Here is a 22,494-nt window from a genome sequence, read left to right on the forward strand (position 1 = left end):
CAGAGAGAAAATTAGATTAGTGTCTTACACTTAGTCTCTCAGCCACATGAAAGATATTTAATGATTTAGAGGAAACTCACATTTTAATTCTTATTCAGATACAAAATTCACTTCAACATGTTTAAATGATAAAATACTTCTGGTATGTATGTCAATATGTTGGCATTAAGAGCAAACTATTAAATTTACCAGAACTATTATTGTTAAAATGCTTTTTTCAATATGGCACAGTCAGTATTAAAGGATAACATCCTCAATGAATGTTAGGATCGGATCGGGGTAGATATTTAATTACAAAAGTTGTGACTTTGAGAAGTAATTTTCAAAACACTTAGATATGTAAATATTCACAAATAGTTCCTGCTTTGTGCCAGTCTTTTTTTTAAGTTGTGTCACTCTTGGGTGACCACCAGAAAACAGAGATCTGTCTTGGCTAAGATAGCATGTAAAATTTGTTTAGGATTTATGCATCAAAGTCATCAATAAATTAAAGATAGGAATGTGTAGTCGGGCTTTTGCTGTAATTCTTTCTACCTACTATTGCCTTTGGAAAATTCTGGGCTGGGTCCTTGGAGAAAATCAGACCCAGACATTTTACCATAATTACCTTTAATTCATTGCTGCTTCTATAACTATAATCTTGGTCCAAAGCTGGCCTTCAGTGAATGCACTCTATTGGGAACTTCTAAACATTTATCACTAGAATGCTTTAAACCTGGTTCATGGCTAAGTCAGTCCCTTAAGACCAACCTCGTCTAGACTCATACTCCTGGGAAGTCCAAGAACTCTGACAAGTAGGAATGCACTAAAATGACCTTAAAATATCTGTGTTGGCAATTCTCCAAATCAGGTTTTATAAAAGAAAATGATGCATCACATACATGGTTCAACTTGCCATACTATATTGAGAAGTAAAGACTGCTCTCAACTGGGCATGTTTAGAGGGTAGAAAGGTGGAAACTTAATATTACACTATGAATACAAAGTATTTTAAATAAATATTTTAATTCTATTGTTGGCATTTACAAGTAGAAAGCATACAGTATGTTACAAATATCAAAATGTGAAAAATATGAACGTTACAAAAGTAACAAATGTAAAAAAAAGTATTTTCTTACCTTCCCTGAAAGTAAGAAAATTATTCAGCATAGGAAAATATCAGTATCAAAAACACAGCTCAGGTGTAAAAAAAAAAGTTTTTACACGGTATTAAAAATGATCTACAAAATGACAGAAAGTAAGAAGTGTTGAAATTTGACTTTATATAAATTATAAAAACTGGGTACTTGGGTAAATGTTGAATGGTTGAAAAATAAGTCCAATCACAGGCTTTGCTTAGGTCAATTCTTTGAAATGTTACACGTATAGGCTATTTTCTTCAATAAATAACTCTTCTTAAGTGTCTCTTGGAAATGCTGTTGAGAACATTATTCCACAGTAGGAGGGTGGCAGTGTTCTGGGGACAGCATGCAGTCATTTCGTTCCTGATGGAAGCCTGAGAAAGTCAGGAGACCATAATCATTTGCAAACAAGATTCAGAAGTTTTAACACAATTTTGTAAGAAAGCTTTTAAAGTGCTGAACAAAATGACTTAATTTCAGTACCCACTGTCATGTAAAACTTAAGCAAATACTCAGCCATTTCTGAGCAACCTCAAATATGGAATCTATAATTCTGAAAAGAGTTAATACTTAGTCTTTCACTCAAGGAGAGGAGGGCTCTTTTCTACACTTTACACGGATGGGTTAAACCCCAAGGATCTTGCAAGGCAAAAAAACATAATCATAAGAACACAATGGAAACAATACACATACCCCACTGTGAAAGCACAAGTTCATTTCTGCCATGGTAATGGGATTAATTTTTTAAAAAATCACAAAGCAAACACTGGTAAATAAGAAAAACTTTCCAAATGCTGCATGCCACAAAACTAAGTTACAAAATTCAATGCATGCAGGCAAATAAATTCAACCAAGCATATTTAAATTAAAGAGTTGTTCTGAGTCTGTTTCAGCAGCATTGTGGTTATTATTTGTAAAATTTCCCTCAGCCACTGGTCCATACTGGCCTGTTTTTCCAATGTGACCCAATCTGGTGGGCAACCTCGTGTGGGCTGTAGTGTTTCTTGCGTTGCTATGTTTCCAGTACCACTCTGTGCCCTTCACACATACTGTTCTGCTTCCCCATCTTTGGGGGCTGGCTTAGTTGTCCCACCTTTGCCTTCTTCGTTTGCTGCTGCTTTTTCAGGGAGGGATGCCAAATCTTTAAACACATCCACGTAATGGCCAAAGCCAGGGCCCCAGTTCAAAAGGTTGTCCCAGTTGAAGTTCCCTGCTTGCTGCCCAAGCTTCAAGGGCAATGTGCTGTCGGCACCCCCAGGGGCTGCTCCCTGGGTGCCCACGGGTCCTCCTTCAGCCCTACGGCCGTGGTACCTTCTGGGCTTCAGTCTGGCTCCATAATTATCTTCATCGTCTGCATCAGATTCATTGACTTGAGACAATTTGGGCATCCTGGAAGTATACACCATTGGTTTTTCCCTGTCGTACTCCATTTCTGAACACGTGAAGGACTCGTGGGAGTCACTATCAGAAGAGGATTCTGGAGCGGGAATGCCGTCTGCTGGGTTCCTGGTTCGGGACAGGGGCCTTCGGCAGTCCTCCTCCGAGGACGACCTCCCGTGGTCTGCACTGCAGATGCTGGGGTTTCTGGGGCGAGGGGTGTTGAGCCTCTCCACCTCTTCGATCGAAAGCCCGACTGGAGGAGACGACTCCAGAGGAATCTGCCCAATTGGCTGCTTGAGGCGACTGCCCGGTCTAGAACCGTGCGATGCCATGGCCTGAGGACTCTTGCTTCTCCTTCCCAGCCTCGTGGCATAGTTAAAAATGCCGGGCTGGCAGGGCTCTCCGTGCATCTCCAAGGCATTCCCATCCCTCATCGGCAGGTGCAATTCCCTTGCTGGGCTGTTCCTATAGAAAGTGGAAGACTTGGAGAAAGGCGCGGGGCTGTGGCGGGACAGGGGGTTGGGAGTCGGGCAAGCTGAGTGGCTTAGGGAGCTGGTTCTTAACCCTGGCCCGTAGGAAGTCTGGTACGTCAGACTGCTTGCTCCTAAGGGCAGGGGGGATTGCCTGGCAAAGCCCAGGGGGCTGTGTCTCTGGATAGAAAACTTGGGTGTGTGGCTGCGGAACTGCTTGTAGTGCTGGATGATGTCTGCATCGGAAGGCGCGATGCTGCTGGCGTTGTCGATGTCGTAGTGCTCGATCTCCTGCTCCGGGGACGCCAGAGGGGCGCTGGGGATGGTCTCGGAGTTGTGAGGGATGTCGGTCTCATCGTAGATAAGGTATGGGTTTTCCCTCTCTATGATATCCGGCTTAGGGTTCCCTTCCGGCTGCTTCCTCACAGTCATGTCGTCCCCATACGGGGGGATATTGTCTGGGTCGTCAAAGGCAACGTTCTCGCTCCCCTTTTTCTTCTTCTCCTTCGGTTTCTTCTCCCCTTTGGGGTTTTTGGCCTTCTTGCCCCTGCACTGGTTACACAGAATCAGGCTGAGCACCAGGAGCGCCAGGGCCGTTGCACAGCTGCCCACGATGGCAGGCACGGCCCACAGAGGCAAGGAGATCTCTTCAGGGCCCTGACTCAGAACACAGACGTGCCCCCCGGGGCTCCCAGCTTTGCACACCTTCCCTGGAGGGCAGAGGATGCCAAGACAGGCCACCACCGTCTCACAGGTCCTGCCCGTGTGCGACTCGGGGCAGCTACAGGTGAAGCCGGAGTGCAGGCCTGGCTCACAGCTGCCGCCGTTCTGGCACGGGTGGGAGGCGCAGTCTCCCGGAGGGACGCACTTGTAGGCATACCACTGGTTGATGCACAGCAAGTCGCCCCAGCAGGGGTTGCTGGCACAAATGTTCGGGCCTCGACAGCCGATCTTCACAGAGGGATCTGTTTTTGAGATCGAGGCCAAGCTGTGCTTCCCACTGAAAGGAAGACTCTCTCCACCATACAGCATGGAAGCGATGCAGCCGTCAAAACCTGGGGCAGGGGGAAGAAAGAGCAGGAAAGCGTTTTAGATAAAAACCCAAAGTTGGGGTGGCACTGTGGCACAGAGGGTAAACCCACCGCCTGCAGAGCCGGCATCCCATATGGGCACTGGTTTGAGTCCTGGCTGCTCCACTTCCAATTTAGTTCTTTGTTATGGCCTGGGAAAGCAGTGGAAGATGGCTCAAGTGTTTGGGGCTCTGCAACTGCATGGGAAACCCAGAAGAAGCTCCTGGCTCCTGGCTTCGAATCAGCACAGCTCTGGCCATTGAGGCCATTTGGGGAGTGAACCAGTGGATGGAAGACTCTCTCTCTCTCTCTCTCTCTCTCTCTCTCTCTCTCTCTTTCTCTCTGCCTCTGCCTCTCTGTAACTCTTTCAAATAAATAAATAAATCTTTAAAAAAAAAAACAACCACAGTTTAAAACCCTGCAAGGCTGGGATCTGATAGAAGCTTCATGAATGCCACATGAAGAATTTAGTCATGCACTTCACGTTCTTGTCAGGGGGAGACAGTCTGTGGATCTTATTTTAGCATAACTTTGTAGAATGTGTAAAGGCATCATGGCAGAAATGGGGAGAAGACTGCCAGGGTACTGCACTTTCTACAGACTTATAAATGACTTCAGACACCCTGGATTTTTTTAAATTAATTCATTTACTTATCAATTTGAGAGGAGAGAGGAGAGAAAGAACTCCCATCTATTGATTCCCTCCACAAATGCTTGCAATGGCTGGGCTTGGGCCAGAGCTGGAGCCAGGAGCTGGGGATGCAATCCAGGGCTTCCATGTAACGGACAGTAATCCAACCGCTTGAGCCATCCCCTCTGCCTTCCAGGAGCTAAACCTGCATATTAAAGCCTGATGCTCTGATGTAGGATTCGCTCATGTTCACTGGTGTCTTAACTGCTGGGCTACCTGGCTGCTCCCAGCTTAGATGTTCTTTCTGTTCCACTATTCCTTTGTTTAATTATGCATTTGTTTCTATTTGTAGAGTCTCTCTGTATACAACAAGAATTGTTCACATAGAAATCAAATGTGTGTTTTTTTTTTTAAAGTTTTACAAAATACCAAAAATAGGCCAATAGCTTTCACCGCAATACCCTGCCTCCTCAGTGGGTGTGAGATTGCCCCCAAGGAGTCAAACATAGGCTATTACTGAGCAAAAGAGTAACTGCAGCTAATACAACTGTTTGCCAGCTTCCCAACAGCAAATAGAGAGTAGAACTGTGGTGTTAACATTCATGAAATGAGAATAGCAGTGTCTGAGAGAGAGAGAAAAAAAAAAAAACACACTGAGGCAGCTTCTCAGGGTGATAAGGATTTAAAAAATAAATAAATATAAATTGAAAAACACTTTCTTAGACTTGAGTGTCAAAATATTGCTAATGCACCTGTCTCAGGGCACAAGAATCTATTTTACTAACAAAAGTCATCATCCTTGTTGACTGCTGTTCTTACAACATCCATATAAATTAACATCTAAATTCTATATAAGGATATATAGCCTGGAATTAAATTTTATGCCTTAATTCAATTACTCTGTCATGCATTTTTCAATTTTCCTCACTTTTTTGCACTGTCCTAGCATAGTAACATTTCTGTCCCTATTCCTGATACACTCTTTTTCTATGATCTACTAAGGTATCTTCAGTTTTTGTTCATATACTCCTAGATTTCTTCCCGTTATTTAGTCTCCTTTTATTTTTTAAAATCAATGCTTTAAAAAACAATTCATTTATTTATTTTCATTTTCATTTGAAAGGCAGAGAGATGGGTGGGTGGAGAGAGAGAGGAAGAGAGAGGGAATCTCCTATCTGCAAATTCACTCCCCCAAAGTCCTCAACAGCTGGGGCTACGCCAGGCTGAAGTCAGGAGTCTAGAACTCAGTCTGAGTCTCCCATGTGAACAGCAGAAACTCAAACATTTCAACTAGCCCCTGCTGCTTCCCAAGTTATGCATTAGCATGGAGCTGGAATCACAAGAGGATCCAGGACTCAAACCCAGGGATCCAATATGGGATGCAGGTGTGCCAAATAGTGTCTTAACTAGCGTGCCAAATGCCCTCCTGCCTTATGACTCATTTTCCTCTAAACAACCATTAACTGAGAATTTCAAGGTAAGTAAAGCCTTAGATTTTTTCACACTGTACACTTATGTTAGGTAATCACGCTCATGTCCGACACTTCAAATACAGCTTGACACCGACATCACTCAGACATGTATTTCCAGCCTGAGTCAACCTCTGCGTTGCAGCTCCTCCATAGGAAGGCCTTTCTCAAAGACCTGTCCAGTGCAACAGATTCCATACCAAAATCGTGTGTCTCCCAGAGATGCAGATCTTTTGAGCTATGCTGCAATTTTCTCTTTCAGTAGCACGACTCTTTGAATTAAACTATCAGAAACCTCCTCAGATTGTTACCCAAATCACTAACAGCTTGGTTGATAGTAATTCCTAGAACAATCGTTACCTCTATGTTTAACTAACTCCTCACCCATCAAATTAGTGGGAAATTACAGTTTACTTTCCTCATATCCTGGCAATAACTTCCCCATTAGTTTCTGAAAATCCTTTCTTGTCCTACTCCAGTTCATTCTCCATGCAGTAGCTTGAAAGATCTTTAATATTACTGAATTAGGTTTTTAGTAGCTTTCCATTGTTCTGCAAATAAGACCCAAACTGTGACATATCTTGAAGGCCCTGCTTCATCCTCCAACTTCACCTTTTTAAAAATCATTCTTAAAGTTTAGTTTCATTTATTTGAAAGACAGAGTGACAAACACGGAGAGACAGAGAGTAAAAGACATTTTCCATACACTGGTTCACTCCCAGAAATTATTGAAATGAACCTGGCCAGTCCAGGATGAACTCAGAAGCTCTGGAACACTATCCAGGTCTCCCACGTGGTGGCAGGGTCCAGTGTACTTGGGGCATAATGCACTGTCTTCCAAGGTGCATTAGCAAAGAATTGGATTGAAAGTAGAGCAGCTGGGACTCATGGGATACCAGTGTTGCAACAGATGGATTAACCTGCTATACCACAATGTCTGTCCCTCAACTTCATTTTCTTGCCAGTAACATCCGTCACCAATGTACTGTTTTCTGTAATCTTGACTTTACCTACTTTTTAAAAATTCCCATCAATATAAATCATTCTTGCTTTTTTTCCCATTGTCATCCACACCATTCAGATTTAAGTACACATGTCAATTTCCCAGCTAAGTATCCCTTTCTTCTTCATCTCTTTTTCAGACTTTAGAATTCTACAATCTTCAGTTACAACATCTATAATAAATTAAAATAAAATATTCATATATGTAAAGATTTCTCATTTCCTGTGTTCCACGGGGAGACTGGCTTTGAGTGAACAAATGAATTAAATGGAAATACATGTATGGTGGAGAAGCAAAGCATCAAAGAACCATAAGCTAAATTATTCTTGATAGGAGAGATGCCAATAGTTACAGGAAGTGATAGCTTATAGTTTATGAGACACTTCCTGAAGATAGTCACTATAGTCAGGATATTATAATTAATTATATCAAAATATAACTTCTTATTGAAAAATAAGTGTAATTGTCATGAAATAGTACAGTATATGTGATTAATCTCCCAACAGTAGATTGTAGCTGCTCTTTGCCAAAAATAAACAAAAAATACTTTTTTGAGGAACAGACCCTATTCAACACCAGCAATTTACCTGTTTGAGTATCTCGATAAGCCTGATTGGGTGGAATTCCTCCAAGAGATATAGTAAGCACATCAAGCCCACCAAAATCCTGAGTAGGGTGGATGATATCTCTGTTATACATTCTGTCAACGGACAGCACAGTGATTGTCCCATTTTTCCCAATTAGGAATGTATGCCAGTGGCCATCTGCCACATACACTTCAGGAATATTTCTCTCCACTTTCCCAGCAATTCCTGCATCTGACGTGTAATGTATTTTGCCATTTTTAATCTGTAAAACATTAAAAAGGTAAAATTAAAATATAACAGTTTGAAATAAAATTAATGTATCTAAACCTGGAAATATTGATGAACTTCAAGCAGATTAAATAGCTAAGCAGTCTAGTTGTATAACACATGTATTGCCTGTGCAATATTAGGTAAAGTATGCTTTCATATTTTGTACAAGCAGTCTTAAAAATTAATGGGAATACATATTTGAAAAATACTGCAAATACTTCAATTTTTTTGTCTGTAGAGTAGATTATCTTTTAACTGAATTTTCCACAAACTTTTCAAAGTTTCCTCATGTTTTTTAATAGGTTCAAGGGATTATTGTATTTGTACTTAATTTTTCAAGGTGTATGTATTTTTTCAGCACACAGTTGAGATAATAATAGAGCAAATAGCTATCTTGAGATCAGCAAACTAGTTTTTTGTGATTATCCCCATTTCAATGATCATATTGAGTGTATTAGTTTAGTAAATAGTTATTTTGATCAAAAATCATTAAAATCCAAAAGAAAAATGAATGCTCAGCCAAAGAAACATAGTTGGAAAAATAGAGACAAAAGGAAAATGGTTTACCTCTCATCTATTACACATTGGAATTTTAGGAAAAAGTGATACCACTTATTTATATCATTTATTGAAGTGAAGAAACTGTGATGCATACAGGGTGCATTCTTAGTAATGAGGTGTCTGGGCAAGTCTTCACTTTGGCTGTGCTTTACAATTTATCATGGGATATTTGGTTTCTTTTACTTTAAGCAGACGAACACTGGGGTAACAGGATGCTCCTACTCCAGGTTCCAGTTACCAAGTTTCCAGTACTGAGCAGTTCTCTTTAGAAATGAAATGCTTGATGAAGCAGGATGAACATTTGGTTCAGGGAGCACAGTCCCATCAGTACTGCCAGACAGAGCTGCTATCTTGGCAGGGGGATGAAGTGGCTCTGCTCAGATGACAGGAATGAAGGCATGGATCCGTTTATTTTGTCATTCACATCAAATGCTATTTCTCCATGCAACAAACACATCTGGGAGAACTAAAAAAATCAGTTCATTTGTGCTCGATGGAAAATATGTCTAGCATATTTACATATGTTATTCATATAGTAATATTTTATTAAAGCAATCTTTCCAGATAATAATGTATTCAGTACCAAACTAAGATAGGGAAAAAAACAGGAAAATTCTAGTTAAATGACAATAACAGCTCATCAAATGGACAACATCTCTCTACAGACAGTAAAAACAGCAACTCCTCTTCAGTGCCAGCATCCTTTTGGAAAAGCAGCATTGGAAAGAGCCACCTCCCAGCTCTGTTTTTCTCTCCTACTTGGTCTTACCATGTCTTCCTTTTATTTGATGAAATTTTGATGAAAGTGCACTTGCACTATGTCATGGAGTGGGGTGAACAAGGATAAACTTCCCATTATAACTTTCTTAATGTTTTCCTTCAAAGTGACACCGGACCTAACACATATCCTTCCTAACTTTCAAAACACCACACAGATTTGTGCTTAGTTTTATGTACTTGCTCATTTATTAAATTTTTAATTTATAGAGTTCTGTACCATTGATGTCACCTTACTTCAACAAATAGAGAAAACCCTGCAGAACTGATTTGGAGTTCAAATACAGTTCATCACCTGAATGTCATTACAGAACTGCAAATACAGGGTTAATGAAGTGCCATGAATGAAGACAGGTTGATGAAATGCTTTAAAGGGAGTATCAACCATTATATATAAAAATGCTGTTCTGTAGCTTTCATCACTGAAATGTCCCACTCTTAGTTTCTTCTTTTTTAAAACGGAATCCATCAATTCCACGTACTGTTCCCTCTCCGCACATTGCTAGTGTCACCCACGTCTTCTCTCCTGTGATCTGATGGAATCGCCTTCACCCACCTTTCCTCCTAATTTTCATAAAATATCCTAGTTTTCTGACTGTGAGTATATGTACATGGGGAGGGAGAGAGAGAGAAAAAGACACACACACACACAACACACATACGGAGAGAGAGAGAGAGAGGGAGAGAGAGAAAAATATTCAGAAATTGAGCCAAATGAGGGGCAGAGATGGAAAACATGGATCTTGGTCATTGATAAGCTAAGAAATAATCCCAAATGCATGCTAGTGAGGTCCCTAGCCTGTGTAAGTGGAGCATATTCCTGTCATTCAAATAATTTTCCTGCTCATAGCAGCCACTCTCCTCTAATCTAATTCACCTAATCCATTCTAATTTGCTGCTTCTTCCCTTATCTTCTCACTTTACTGGTCAAGCCCTCTTAACTGAAAATCCACTTTTCAAAATTTACCCACAAAACTGTGCATTTTAGTCTGCATTAGTCATTGTTTTATTAACTAGCACCAACTTCCTCTTTAAAAAATCTTTTCCAAGAGCCTGCTTTACTGATGTTACAAAAGCTAAAGAAGCCAAATGCTGCGTGCTGTTGGAAACCCCTTCATTTATGGTAACAAAAATGGATCCTGATATTCAGTTTCTTCTTTAAAAAAGAAAAAGTTCTGTCTCTGATTTCTTCAGCCACATTGTATTTTGAATGAATGCCTTGGCTTAAAAAGAGATAACAAATAGAAATATTTTTGCATGCCATTTAAATGGCATGAGGACTTGGAAACAGTTTAACAGATAATGCACAGACCTCAATGTCAAAGCCTCTGCAAACATGAAAAGCATTTCTCCCAGATGAGGGAGGTTATTTGCTTCTTCACTTCTTTACATTCCATATTTCTTTGCTTCCTCTACTGCTTATACATTTGTCAATCAAACTTGCAAACATCAAATGATAACTTTATATGATGGCTTATGTGTTCTGTTTTGCAGTTGCTATATTAATCCCTAACCTGAGCCCTTTGCTTCAGTGATAGACCCAGATTTATAACTTGAAGATGCTATCTGGTACCTGACCAGGGCAGACTGTCACACTGACATCTGGCATTGGATCATCTCCTGTCTTGAGTACTATGCTGTGCATTGTAGTATGCTTGGCAACATTCCTGAACTCTACTTACCAGATACAAGAGACAACTCTCATTTCCAACTGTGACAACTGAAAAAGCATCCAGGCACTGCCAAACCTCCTCTAGGGGGTAAAATTACCTCCAGTTGGAAATGATCAGGCTAGAGGGATTATAATTAGAGAATTTTTAAAATATTGGGCTTTGTACTAGTTATTAAAGATATATCCATGCAATGTAACGCCAGGGTTGGTTTAGAAAGAGAAAATTTGAGGCTGAACATGCTTATATTTAGATGTTAAAAATGTATTTATATTTTAATGCTATCTGTAAATTAAACTGAGTAATTTTCTATGTATATTGCTCTTTTTTCATTGTTAAATAGCCCTCTAGTAATTTTCAAAATATTAATTTCTAGATGAAAAGAATTCAGGAACTCTGGAATTGCTTTCTTATCGATTTACTGCTTTATATCAAAGTCTATCTGTAGAAGTATAATGTACAAGTGATACTAATGAAAAGCACTCAATATAACTTAACGGATAGTCTAGGAGTTGATGACATTTGTGGAGAAAAAAGCAGAACAATAGTTTGAGAAATTCAAAAATCTACAAGCTGATTAAAAACTGTACTTAATGGAATTATTCACTAGTTTATTTATAGATGACAAAGAATATGAAACAGTTAGATTAATCAATTCATTACTCTAATGAAATATAATTTTAAAGATTATTTATTTAAAATTTATTTGGAAACTTTAGGTGAAATTTTACCACAATACATCCCAACTGCACTTAATTTTATAGACTCTACCTAGACAGTGAATTGAATATATGCTCCAGAATCAAGTCAGATATTTTAAAAATGTTTTTCCTTATTCTAATCTTGCCAATGAACATATAAATATTGATAGTATTTTGAAACAATTCTTAGATAAATATTCTGTTCCATTTCAAAGCCACCTTATCTTTTTTCTTTTGCATTATTGAAAAATTGGAAAAAAGCAGTATAGAATTTTTATCTGACAAAATACATTGCAACAGATTCTTTCTGTGGCCTACCTGGCAGTGGTTTCTACTCTAAACCAAGACAAAAGTTTTGAGAAACCAGTTCTTGAGATCTTTGTTCCTCTGGCCAATGCCTGGGGAATAGTTAAGACAGATGACATTGGAATAGTGCCCAGCATTAGTCGGAACTCTAATGGGTTGTAAAGAAAAGGACAGAAATTATGGGAGAGGTGATTTAAGCCATGAGACAGCAGGCGGTCTAATCAAATGAAGTCACCATTAGCTTTTATCTAACCTTCACAGTAGTGTAATTGCTGCTTTCTTGGATATGGATTAAAATGCCATTCTCGCTTCTTGTCCTGAATTTTACTTCCAGACTGTTCACACCAAAAGGCTCCAATGTGGTCCCTCTGATGCTCTGTCTTAACAAGTATTCCCGCTTCTCATTCTGACTCATGTGGTAGTCCAAGCGCCCTTTGCCTTCCAGCGATAAGGCGGTATCTGGAGTAATCGCTGAAAACCAACACAAAATGGAAAATTGAATGCACCCATTAGACATTTCTTAGAGGTTTCTAGAGGGAAAATAAAATGCAAAAAGAACAATAAAATATTAACTTTTGAAAATCAATGTAAGATTGTAATCTTACTCTAGAAAAAAATTTCCATTTGTGACTTTTTATATGAGTTGATTTAAACTGCTTAAATCCATTTCAGGACCATGAAATACAAAATACTTTAAGACAGTCATTAATCATTTGGGAAATATTCACTAAAATATTTGCTGCATGACATAAATCATGAATATCTGAAGAGGTAGCCACCTGTTGAAAACAGGAACTTGAGAAATTTTTGTCATCAGCTTCGTTTTATTCCCAAAATTCATAAATAAATACATGTTTCATAGTTAAAATGATTTGTGACTTTTAGTCTCTTGCATGTTAGAAATTTGGATAAAGTGCACAATAAAATACTTATATTTGTAACTAATTTCATTTTGAGTAGTAATCATGCATAGTTTAATTTTTCCTCATGTATAATCAGTGTGCATAACTATATCATAGTATGGTGAAACCCTCACAATACACAAGCATGGACATTTACATTACAGTAAGATGTAACATTGCTAATATTAGTATATAAAGGAAATGGTATCTCAGCACTGAATAATACTTTAAAGGGATAAATTTTACAGTATAGAAATTCTACTTCTAGTTAAGAAAAAGACTTGCAGGCATTTTTCAAGCCAGCGATTCATTTTATGTTCCAGATATAACTAAAGTTCCTGAGTAAGTACTCATCAATTTTTAAAAATCATGTGGTAATGTAGTTTATCTATGTTTTCATTATATCTGAAATAAGTAAACAACTTTTAAATTATATTGTAGTCTAAGGATTATCACACATTTCAGCTTATTCTATAACTGAATCAAATTACTCCTTAAGAAACTGTCAGATATCTACAATTGACAAAGCACTTTAATAAGAGAGATTCCATTTGGGTAAGTAGGATTCCCAGCTTGAACTTAGAGAACACCATTGGCTAATGATGTTTTGAACAACATACATGTCTTATTAAGAATATAATCAGGATTTGAAACGCAAGTAACTAAGGAAATAATTTACAAAGTAATATTCAAGACCAATTCCAGTTATTTCTAAATGAAATCATCTTTTATTTTAATATTGTCCTTGTATGATGTTTTGAGTTCAGTGACTTAGTGTGTACAATTTTCTATTAGGTAGAAACACATTCACTAGAGAAATATCACACAAAGGCAGATCATATTAAAATAAAGCCTGAATATAGCCCCTGATCTTACACATTGCCTAAGATTCCTATATGTAAGACAAAAATAATTCAGTATGATGTGTATAAAATGAAGATTAAATTTAGTTAGTGAGTCATTCTTCAAAAGATATTACTTTTCCTCAAGTCAATAAATGAATTTAGCATCATTATATTGGAATGAGTGAGTTGTGTAGTGATCAAGATGCCGCTTGGAATGCCCATAGTACGTATCAGAATTCCTGGGTTCAAGTAATGCCTCTCATCTGGATTCCAGCTTCCCCCTAACAGGACCCCAGTGGGCCATAATCATAGCTCAAGTTGTGTCTGTGCCACCATCTTCTATATTGGGTTCCTAGCTCCTGGCTATGGCCCTGTCAATCTGTGGCTGTTGTGAGAATTTAGTGAGACAATCAGGAGATGGGAATTCTGAGTGTGCATTCTGTCAGTCTATCGTTCCCACCTCTCTCTGTCTCTCTACCTTTAAAGTAAATGAAATAGATTTAAGTCTTTAATCCACGTTGAGTGAATTTTTGTGTAAGGTGAAAGGTATGGGTCTTGCTTTAAGCTTCTGCATATGGAAATCCAGTTTTCCCAGCACCATTTATTGAATAGACTGTCCTTATTCCAGGGATTAGTTTTGGATCTTTGATCAAATATAAGTTGGCTGTAGATGTTTGGATTGATTTCTGGTGTTTCTATTCTGTTCCATTGGTCTATCCATCTGTTTCTGTACCAGTACCATGCTGTTTTGATAACAACTGCCCTGTAGTATGTCCTAAAATCAGGTATTGTGATGCCTCCGGCTTTGTTTTTGTTGTACAAGATTGCTTTGGCTATTCGAGGTCTTCTGTGTCTCCATATGAATTTCAGTATCATTTTTTCCAGATCTGAGAAGAATGTCTTCGGTATCTTGATTGGTATTGCATTGAATGTATATTGGGATTGCATCAAATTGAGAAGTTTCTGTACGTCGAAAGAAATAATCAGGAAAGTGAAGAGGCAACCGACAGAATGGGAGAAAATATTTGCAAACTATACTACAGATAAAGGGTTGATAACCAGAATCTACAAAGAAATCAAGAAATTCCACAACAACAGAACAAACAACCCACTGAAGAGATGGGCCAAGGACCTCAATAGACACTTTTCAAAAGAAGAAATCCAAATGGCCAACAGACACATGAAAAAATGTTCAAGATCACTAGCAATCAGAGAAATGCAAATCAAAACCACAATGAGGTTTCACCTCACCCCGGTGAGAATGGCTCACATCCAGAAATCTAACAACAATAGATGCTGGAGAGGATGTGGGGAAAAAGGGACACTAACCCACTGTTGGTGGGAATGCAAACTGGTTAAGCCATTATGGAAGTCAGTCTGGAGATTCCTCAGAAACCTGAACATAACCCTACCATACAACCCAGCCATCCCACTCCTTGGAATTTACCCAAAGGAAATTAATTTGGCTAATAAAAAAGCCATCTGCACATTAATGTTTATTGCAGCTCAATTCACAATAGCTAAGACCTGGAACCAACCCAAATGCCCATCAACAGTAGACTGGATAAAGAAATTATGGGACATGTACTCCATAGAATACTATACAGCAGTAAGGAACAATGAAACCCAGTCATTTGAAACAAGATGGAGGGATCTGGAAAACATCATACTGAGTGAATTAAGCCAGTCCCAAAGAGACAAATATCATTTCTTTTCCCTGATCGGCGACAACTAACTGAGCACCAAAGGGGAAACCTACGGAAATGAAATGGACACTATAAGAAACAATGACCTGATCAGCTTAGGTCCTGACTCTAGATATAGAATGTAATACTTTATCCTTATACTTTGCGTTTCTGTGTGGGCACAAACTGATGAGCTCATTACTAATGATATACTGAAGTGATCCTCTGTATATAAAGAGAATTGGAAATGAAAAAAAAAATAACAACCTGGTATTGAAGGGGAAATGGCATAGAAAGTTAATTAATTTGAAAAAAAAAAAAATCATGTGGGTTCTCTGTCTTTAATGTGCTGTACATTCCTATTTGATGCTATAATTAGTAATCCAATGGTAGTTTTTTTCACTTTGTAGTGCTATATGGGCAAAATGTTGAAAACTTTACCTAATATATACTAAGCTGATCTTCTGTATACAAAGAGAATTGAAAATGAATCCTTACATGAATGGAAGGGGAGAGGGAGCGGGAGAGGGGAGGGTTGCGGGCGGGAGGGAATTTACGGGAGGGGGGAAGCCATTGTAACCCATAAGCTGTACTTTGGAAATTTATATTCATTAAATAAAAGTTAAAAAAAAAAAAAAAAGTCAAATGGAAAAAAAAAAAAAAAAAAAAAAAAAAAAAGTAAATGAAATAAGCAAAACAATAAAAACATAACTATACAAGTATTTTACCAATTGTGCCCATTTAATATATTCGATATGAGTATTAGGAATGAAAACTTAATTTAAAAAATTCAGCTCCAAATTTAGGTTTGAATAATGTATACTTTTGTGGCTGCAATTTCCAGTGGAATCTGGGTCGGCTTACATACATTTTTCACAGTATTTTCCGGTTAGTCCTTCTTTGCAGTGACACTGCTGCCAAGACCAGAAATCCATACATGTGCCACCATGTTGGCAGGGGCTGCGGGTACAAGCACCTTCTAGTCTAGGGCATCTAAAAGAAAATAACAATAAAAAGACATAAAGCACAAACAAGAAGCAAAGAAGTTTGCCAAAAGTAGATGTAAGCTTTTATTAGCATGTTTAATTTCAAGTCCTAGGTTATCTGCTTAGGCTTCAAGTCACTTTTGGAGCAACTAATTAGACTGGAAGTCATCATGCAACATACAGTTTGCCTCATAATAAAGATTAAGTAAAAGTAGTATCTTACGCAGCAAGAAAAACAGGTGACTGTTTCTTCTTTCCAATAATTCTTATAAGAGAAAGACAATTTGGCCAAATAAACTCTTTGGTTAGTATGATGCAAGAGCCACATGCTTATGTGATAACCAAGCTCCATGACCAGGTTGCTCACGCAACTAACATTTACTGATTGTCTATTGTACACCAAATACTGTTCTAAGCACGGAGGTAAAGTGATGAAGAAAAAAATGCATGTGTTCCTAGACTTTTTTCCCTTGTGTTAGAGACAAGAAGAAATAATTGAAAATGCCCCAATGAACAAAGATAATTTGAAAAATATAGTATGTAATTTTCACAATTCTTAAATCATTGCTGAGATCCAGTTAACAATCAATTAAGAAAAAGAGAATTCTTTTAGTTTTTAAGCTTTAATTTAACTTGATTTGTCAATCAAGTTGTTACTGGGCTTTAAAGCTGTTTAAGTATTTGGAAATGTTCATGTTTATAAATAAAACTACTTAATTTCAAAAAAAAGGGTCATGTATACATGATAACTAACATTTATGTTACTAGCATATGTCACTTTCCTTTCTATATAATTTATCTACGTGATTCATTTACTCTATAGAACTCTGTAAGATAAGATAAAGCATGCATACATATATTTTCCTTACATTTTCAAATAAAATTAACTTTATAATTCAATATCATCTGTTATGCTAACTAAACTTTCCCAGCTATAAATAAATAAATAAGTATCTAAACAATGTAAAACATTTGGTATTTCTTAGGGATTTGGGCAAAATAATTGTATTTCTTTGAGGCTCAGATAGCATATGTTTCCCCCATTTTCCTTTAAAACAGTAAGAACTAAGATGGCCATACTGATCCAGGATGCCTTGTGCTGCCAAAGCTTGGCTGGGCTCCAGAGGCCTTCCATTGACTGCGAATTCCATTATACAGCCGACAAAATCATGGCTCTCCACGTGTCCTCTCCTCTGAAGGATTGGTTCTAGAGATCTGATACCTCCGACTGTGACTCGATTTGGCTGAACATCAAGGGTCCTAAATGAAAAAGGAAAGACAAGAATATCACTACCCACACAATAGACTCAGTGGTGTTTAGTCTAAAAGAGTGAATACTCATACTTATTTTTTCTGATGTCTATGACAAGTGTGGTAATTTTCAATGGAAAACATGACATTCTGATGTGGATCCCCAAAACAAACACAGGATTATTAGATTTTCAAGGCAGGAAAAATAATAAAATTTATGGAAATTATATTTTTAAGTTGTCAAAATTGATGTATATAACAATGTTAAATCAGCAATAAGAAATACAGTATCAGAGATAGGTCAAAATGAAGAAGTGACAACTCTTATTTACATCAGATTATGTTGTTTTTTCATTACACAGATGACAAAACAAATTAAGTTGATTAGTGCACTAAATGATGGGATATTATTTATTTTAGTCTGTTTGTAATTATTCCTATTAAGATCTCTTGTTTTTGATCATCTAATTGTGTTATTAAAGTCTAGGTGATACCAAAAAGTACTTTTTTAATTGACACATAAACTTCTAGAGAATGTGTCTATTAAGAGTCAGACACCTTATTCTATACTAATTCTAGGACCCAGGTCACATGCTTCTATTTCATGAAGCTTCTCAAAGAATGCTGGCGGGGCTGGCATTGTGGCATAGGGCGTGTGATGCAGGCATCCCAGATGGGCCAATTTCAGTCCCAGCTGCTCCACTTCTGGTCCAGCTTCCTGCTAATGGGCATGGGAAAAGTAGTGGAAGATGGCCAAAATTGTTGGGCCTCTGCCACCCACCTGGGAGACCTGGAGGAAGCTCCTGGCTCCTGATTTCAGCCTGGTACAGCCCTGGCCCATACAGCCACAAGGGGAGTAAATCAACATATATGCAGGATCTGTCTCTCTATCTCTCCCTGCCCCCATAACATTGACTTTCAAATAAATAAATCTTTTAAAAAAAGAATACTGACTACCTATATTTCATTTTCTCTTTGTTTATGAATAATTAACTATTTTTAGTTTATAGTATGAAAATCCCTTTGGGAGATAAAGTATCTTAAATTTTTATGGAATATGTAGCATAATATAATCATTTTGAAGTACAGAATTTCTTTCAAAGTTTCAATTTACTATTAATGATCAAGTAATAATTTTACTTACCAGTCATCTGAAACTGCAACATTACTGACAGTGCAATATCCTGGCTCTTGGTTCTCAGAACAGGAATCAACGGTTAAGGAAGCTGCCTGGAAAGCAGGAATGGCGACATCACATTGGGTGTTACTGTTTGTATTAGCCTTTCCAGCCTTCTCAGAATTTATTTCTATGTGGACATGTTTTACAACTGTGATGACAATTTGATTGAATGTTTCATAATACATAACAAATAATACAACTATAATACAGTATTAAATTGTGGCATTTTTTGATATCTCCAAAACTAAAATTATAATTATCTTTACTTATAAGAGCTGGGAAATTGTACTGAAAAAAATCTCTTTTTTTGTTCACTCTATATGAAAGAATAAAAATGCTATTTTTCCTTCTAATAATAGCATACAGGAGTGCTGGGTCATTTTGCCGGGATTACAATCTTAAGAAAGAATTTATTCTACTACACAGCTAGTTTAAATAAGAATACATAGAATTTTCAATTTTGAAAAGACTTATCCTAATATTAGGAAAATATGAATATTATGAAGTACAGAATACATGCTATTTTAGAAATCTACGAAAATTTCAAATCTTGCACTAACATTTGAATTGAAGAAATCAAATGAGTACTGGATGTCATTTATGTTCAGAATTAGTTTGTATAAATGACATACTGTAGCATATCTATATAAAATCAGGATATACTATACATTATTATACATAAATAATTCACCAATAGTATTTAAATTGCAACTAATAGTAGTCATTTTAGCATATCTTTTTGATATAAAAGATTTCGATTTATTGAAACATATGAGTACTACATTTGATCAATAAACAAAGTGATTACTTTATGGTGAAAAAGACCAAAAATATGATAGAAGTTGGATTTTCTATTGTACAACAGCCAGTGGATGGACAAAGACTGTTACAGTCCAGTTTGAGATCATAGTTGTAATAATAAGCCATATTATTCTGTACAGGCAAGGCTCTCATACTGCCCCTTTTTTATCCCCCAAACCTCCATAAAATTTAGCAAATGATGAAACGTGGCATATTTTATTTGGTAAAATTGTAAGAATGATATTCACAGTGTGACATCTCAGAAAATGACCAATAAGTCAGAAGTAGAGGCATACACTGATATCCAGAAACACAGGATGGTTAAGAAGTTTCTCCCAATGCTTAGGATAAGGGATTAAACATAAAACACCTATATTTATTTGGATGTCACAGAACAGGACCAATTCAACTTCATAATATCTATATGAGAAATGTAAATACTATATAACTACCCATTTATCAGAATGGTTATCATTTCAGGATAATTTTCACAAAAGCAAAGCAAACCCAGGACAGGGAGGTTCAGTAAGTTGGCAGTTTACTGACAGGTTGGCTATCAGGACGTTTTCTGTCTCACAGAACAGATCACTTTCATTATACATGAAAATGACTCACGTCCTTAATATCCATAACATATGGTGGGAGATTTGTAAAAGTTGATCACACTTCAGAAATGATGAAGGATATCAATTTTTAGTAATTGTGTATCAAATATTACTAGTTAGCATACTTTTGAATATTTCCAACAGTTAATTATTTTAAGCTCCATGCAATAATTCTTATGAATAACATAAAATTTTCTTGCTGCTTTCTCAAGTAAATTACAATAAATAACAACATTTTTAGAAAACATTTACTTTTCCTTTTTTTTATTTCCAATTATCTTTATATACAGAAGATCGATTCAGTATATAATTAGTAAAGATCTCATCAGTTTGTACCCACGCAGAAACACAAAGTGTAAAAATACTGTTTCAGTACTAGTTATAGCATCACTGCACATTAGACAACATATTAAGGACAGTTCCCACATGGGATGTAAGTACACAGTGACTTCTGTTGCTGACTTAACAATTTGACACTCCTGTTCATGGCGTCAGTAATCTCCCTAGGCTCTAGTCATGAGTTGCCAGGGCTATGGAAGCCTTTAGAGTTCGCTGACTTTGCTTTTCCGATTCAATATCAAAACATTCATAAGTATTTAGTTACCTTTTTCAATAGATGTGATTCTTTCCAATTATCTTTGAAATTGAATGGCATTCAATTTCAAAAGCAGTATTAGGATTTCATGATATAATTTATGTTACCTATGTCTACTATTTGATTTAATACATTTCTCTGTACAAATGCCATGCAAAGTATTCATCCCAGACATCACTCAAGTTATCATAATTATTTGTGAAAGTCTGAACTAAAAATATATATTTAGATAATGGTATGATACATAGTCACTCTTAATATTTAATATAATTTTCTTATTCCCTAAAACTTGGTGACACACAGTGACTAACTGAAAGGATGATTTATTTTAAGTGTAGCTCATGCAACTTAATCTCCTCCTTTTGCTGTTGAATTTTTCTACCAGTATTACTGTAAACTGAGATGTTTCTGTCCTGTCTATGAAATGACTAAAAGCTGGGAGGTTAATGATTTTGCCAGTTTCCAACAAAAAACATATTGAACTGTAGAACACTCAAAATCCAATAGAAGCCTTACTCTGGATGTTTTCTGACATGGGGAGACACTTGCCCTGTTACTGAAGGAACAATGACAGAGCTGGTTGTTCATATTAGCTATTATTCAGAACTGGATGCCTATGGCCATACATTACAAATGAACCAGAAAAACTTTCCTCTACGCCTTTTGCCTGCTTCACACTACCTCCCTGCTCCCTCCTCTTCAGCCCCAGTCTGTGTATGGTAAAGGAAATGCTCAGGAAGCTTACACAGACCTTTACATGCTGTTAAACAATCTATTCTGTATAATACTCTGCTTGACAGCAGGGTGGGATCTACTACCACTCACTAGATCACACTCAATCTCCATATATAAATATCCACGTTTGCTCTGATTCTGTGATACTCAGTAGTCCCAGATCAGGACTGGTAATCAGCAACTGAGATTGTCTAAAGACATGTTAGCCTCCAGATTATCATCTGAGCACACTAATTTAGTATTATGCTGGTTGTAAAGTGCTAAGTATGAATAAGTGCTCTAATTTATTACTAACAGGAAGAAATAATTTATTCATTTTTGTTATACATCTTTTTAAAAAAGTTATTTTATTTATTTGAAAGGAAGAGTGACAGAGAAAGAGATCTTCCATCTGCTGGTTAGCTACCTAAATGGCTGCAACGACTGAGCCTGGGTCAGGCTGAAGTCAGGAGCCAGGAACTCTATCCTGGTCTCCTTGTGGGTTGGCAGGGGCCCAAGCACTTGGGCCATCATCTGCTGTATTCCCAGATGCATGATCAGGGAGCTGGATTGGAAGCAGAGCAGCCAGAACACAAACTGGAGCTCCACTATATAATGCCAGCATTGTAAGAGGTGGCATAACCCCTGGTACCACAAGGCAAACCTCTCTTTTAATGTCCATTGAAGTCAGGATGAACTTTTAAGCACTATTCAGAATTTATTGTCCATTAAGATCAAATAAAACATTTCCAGTGTGGTGGTAGCATTTGTGCTAACTCCAGATATCTAACAATGATTTAAATGTCTATTTTTTACAGAAGAAATGGAATTTTATATGATTTATATTAATTTTTAAAATAGTATAGAAATGTGGAGATATATTTTTACTATTTAGACACTAAATTTTTATTTTC

General features: G+C 37.3%; 1 protein-coding gene across 1 annotated transcript in view; it reads right to left on the reverse strand.

The window, feature by feature from the left end:
- Nucleotides 1–1,146: 1,146 nt before the first annotated feature.
- Nucleotides 1,147–22,494, reverse strand: part of FAT4 (FAT atypical cadherin 4) — a 176,640-nt gene continuing 155,292 nt past the window's right edge. The window contains exons 12-17 of the mRNA XM_062199659.1: nt 18,830–18,915; nt 17,515–17,694; nt 16,317–16,441; nt 12,270–12,487; nt 7,732–7,993; nt 1,147–4,026 (exon numbers count right to left, since the gene is read on the reverse strand). Of these exons, the coding sequence (XP_062055643.1) occupies nt 2,162–4,026; nt 7,732–7,993; nt 12,270–12,487; nt 16,317–16,441; nt 17,515–17,694; nt 18,830–18,915 (2,736 nt within the window). The 3' untranslated portion in view covers nt 1,147–2,161. The remainder of the gene's footprint in view (nt 4,027–7,731; nt 7,994–12,269; nt 12,488–16,316; nt 16,442–17,514; nt 17,695–18,829; nt 18,916–22,494) is intronic.

Source organism: Lepus europaeus, chromosome 8 (assembly GCF_033115175.1).
Source record: "Lepus europaeus isolate LE1 chromosome 8, mLepTim1.pri, whole genome shotgun sequence".
NCBI classification, from domain to species: Eukaryota; Metazoa; Chordata; class Mammalia; order Lagomorpha; family Leporidae; genus Lepus; species Lepus europaeus.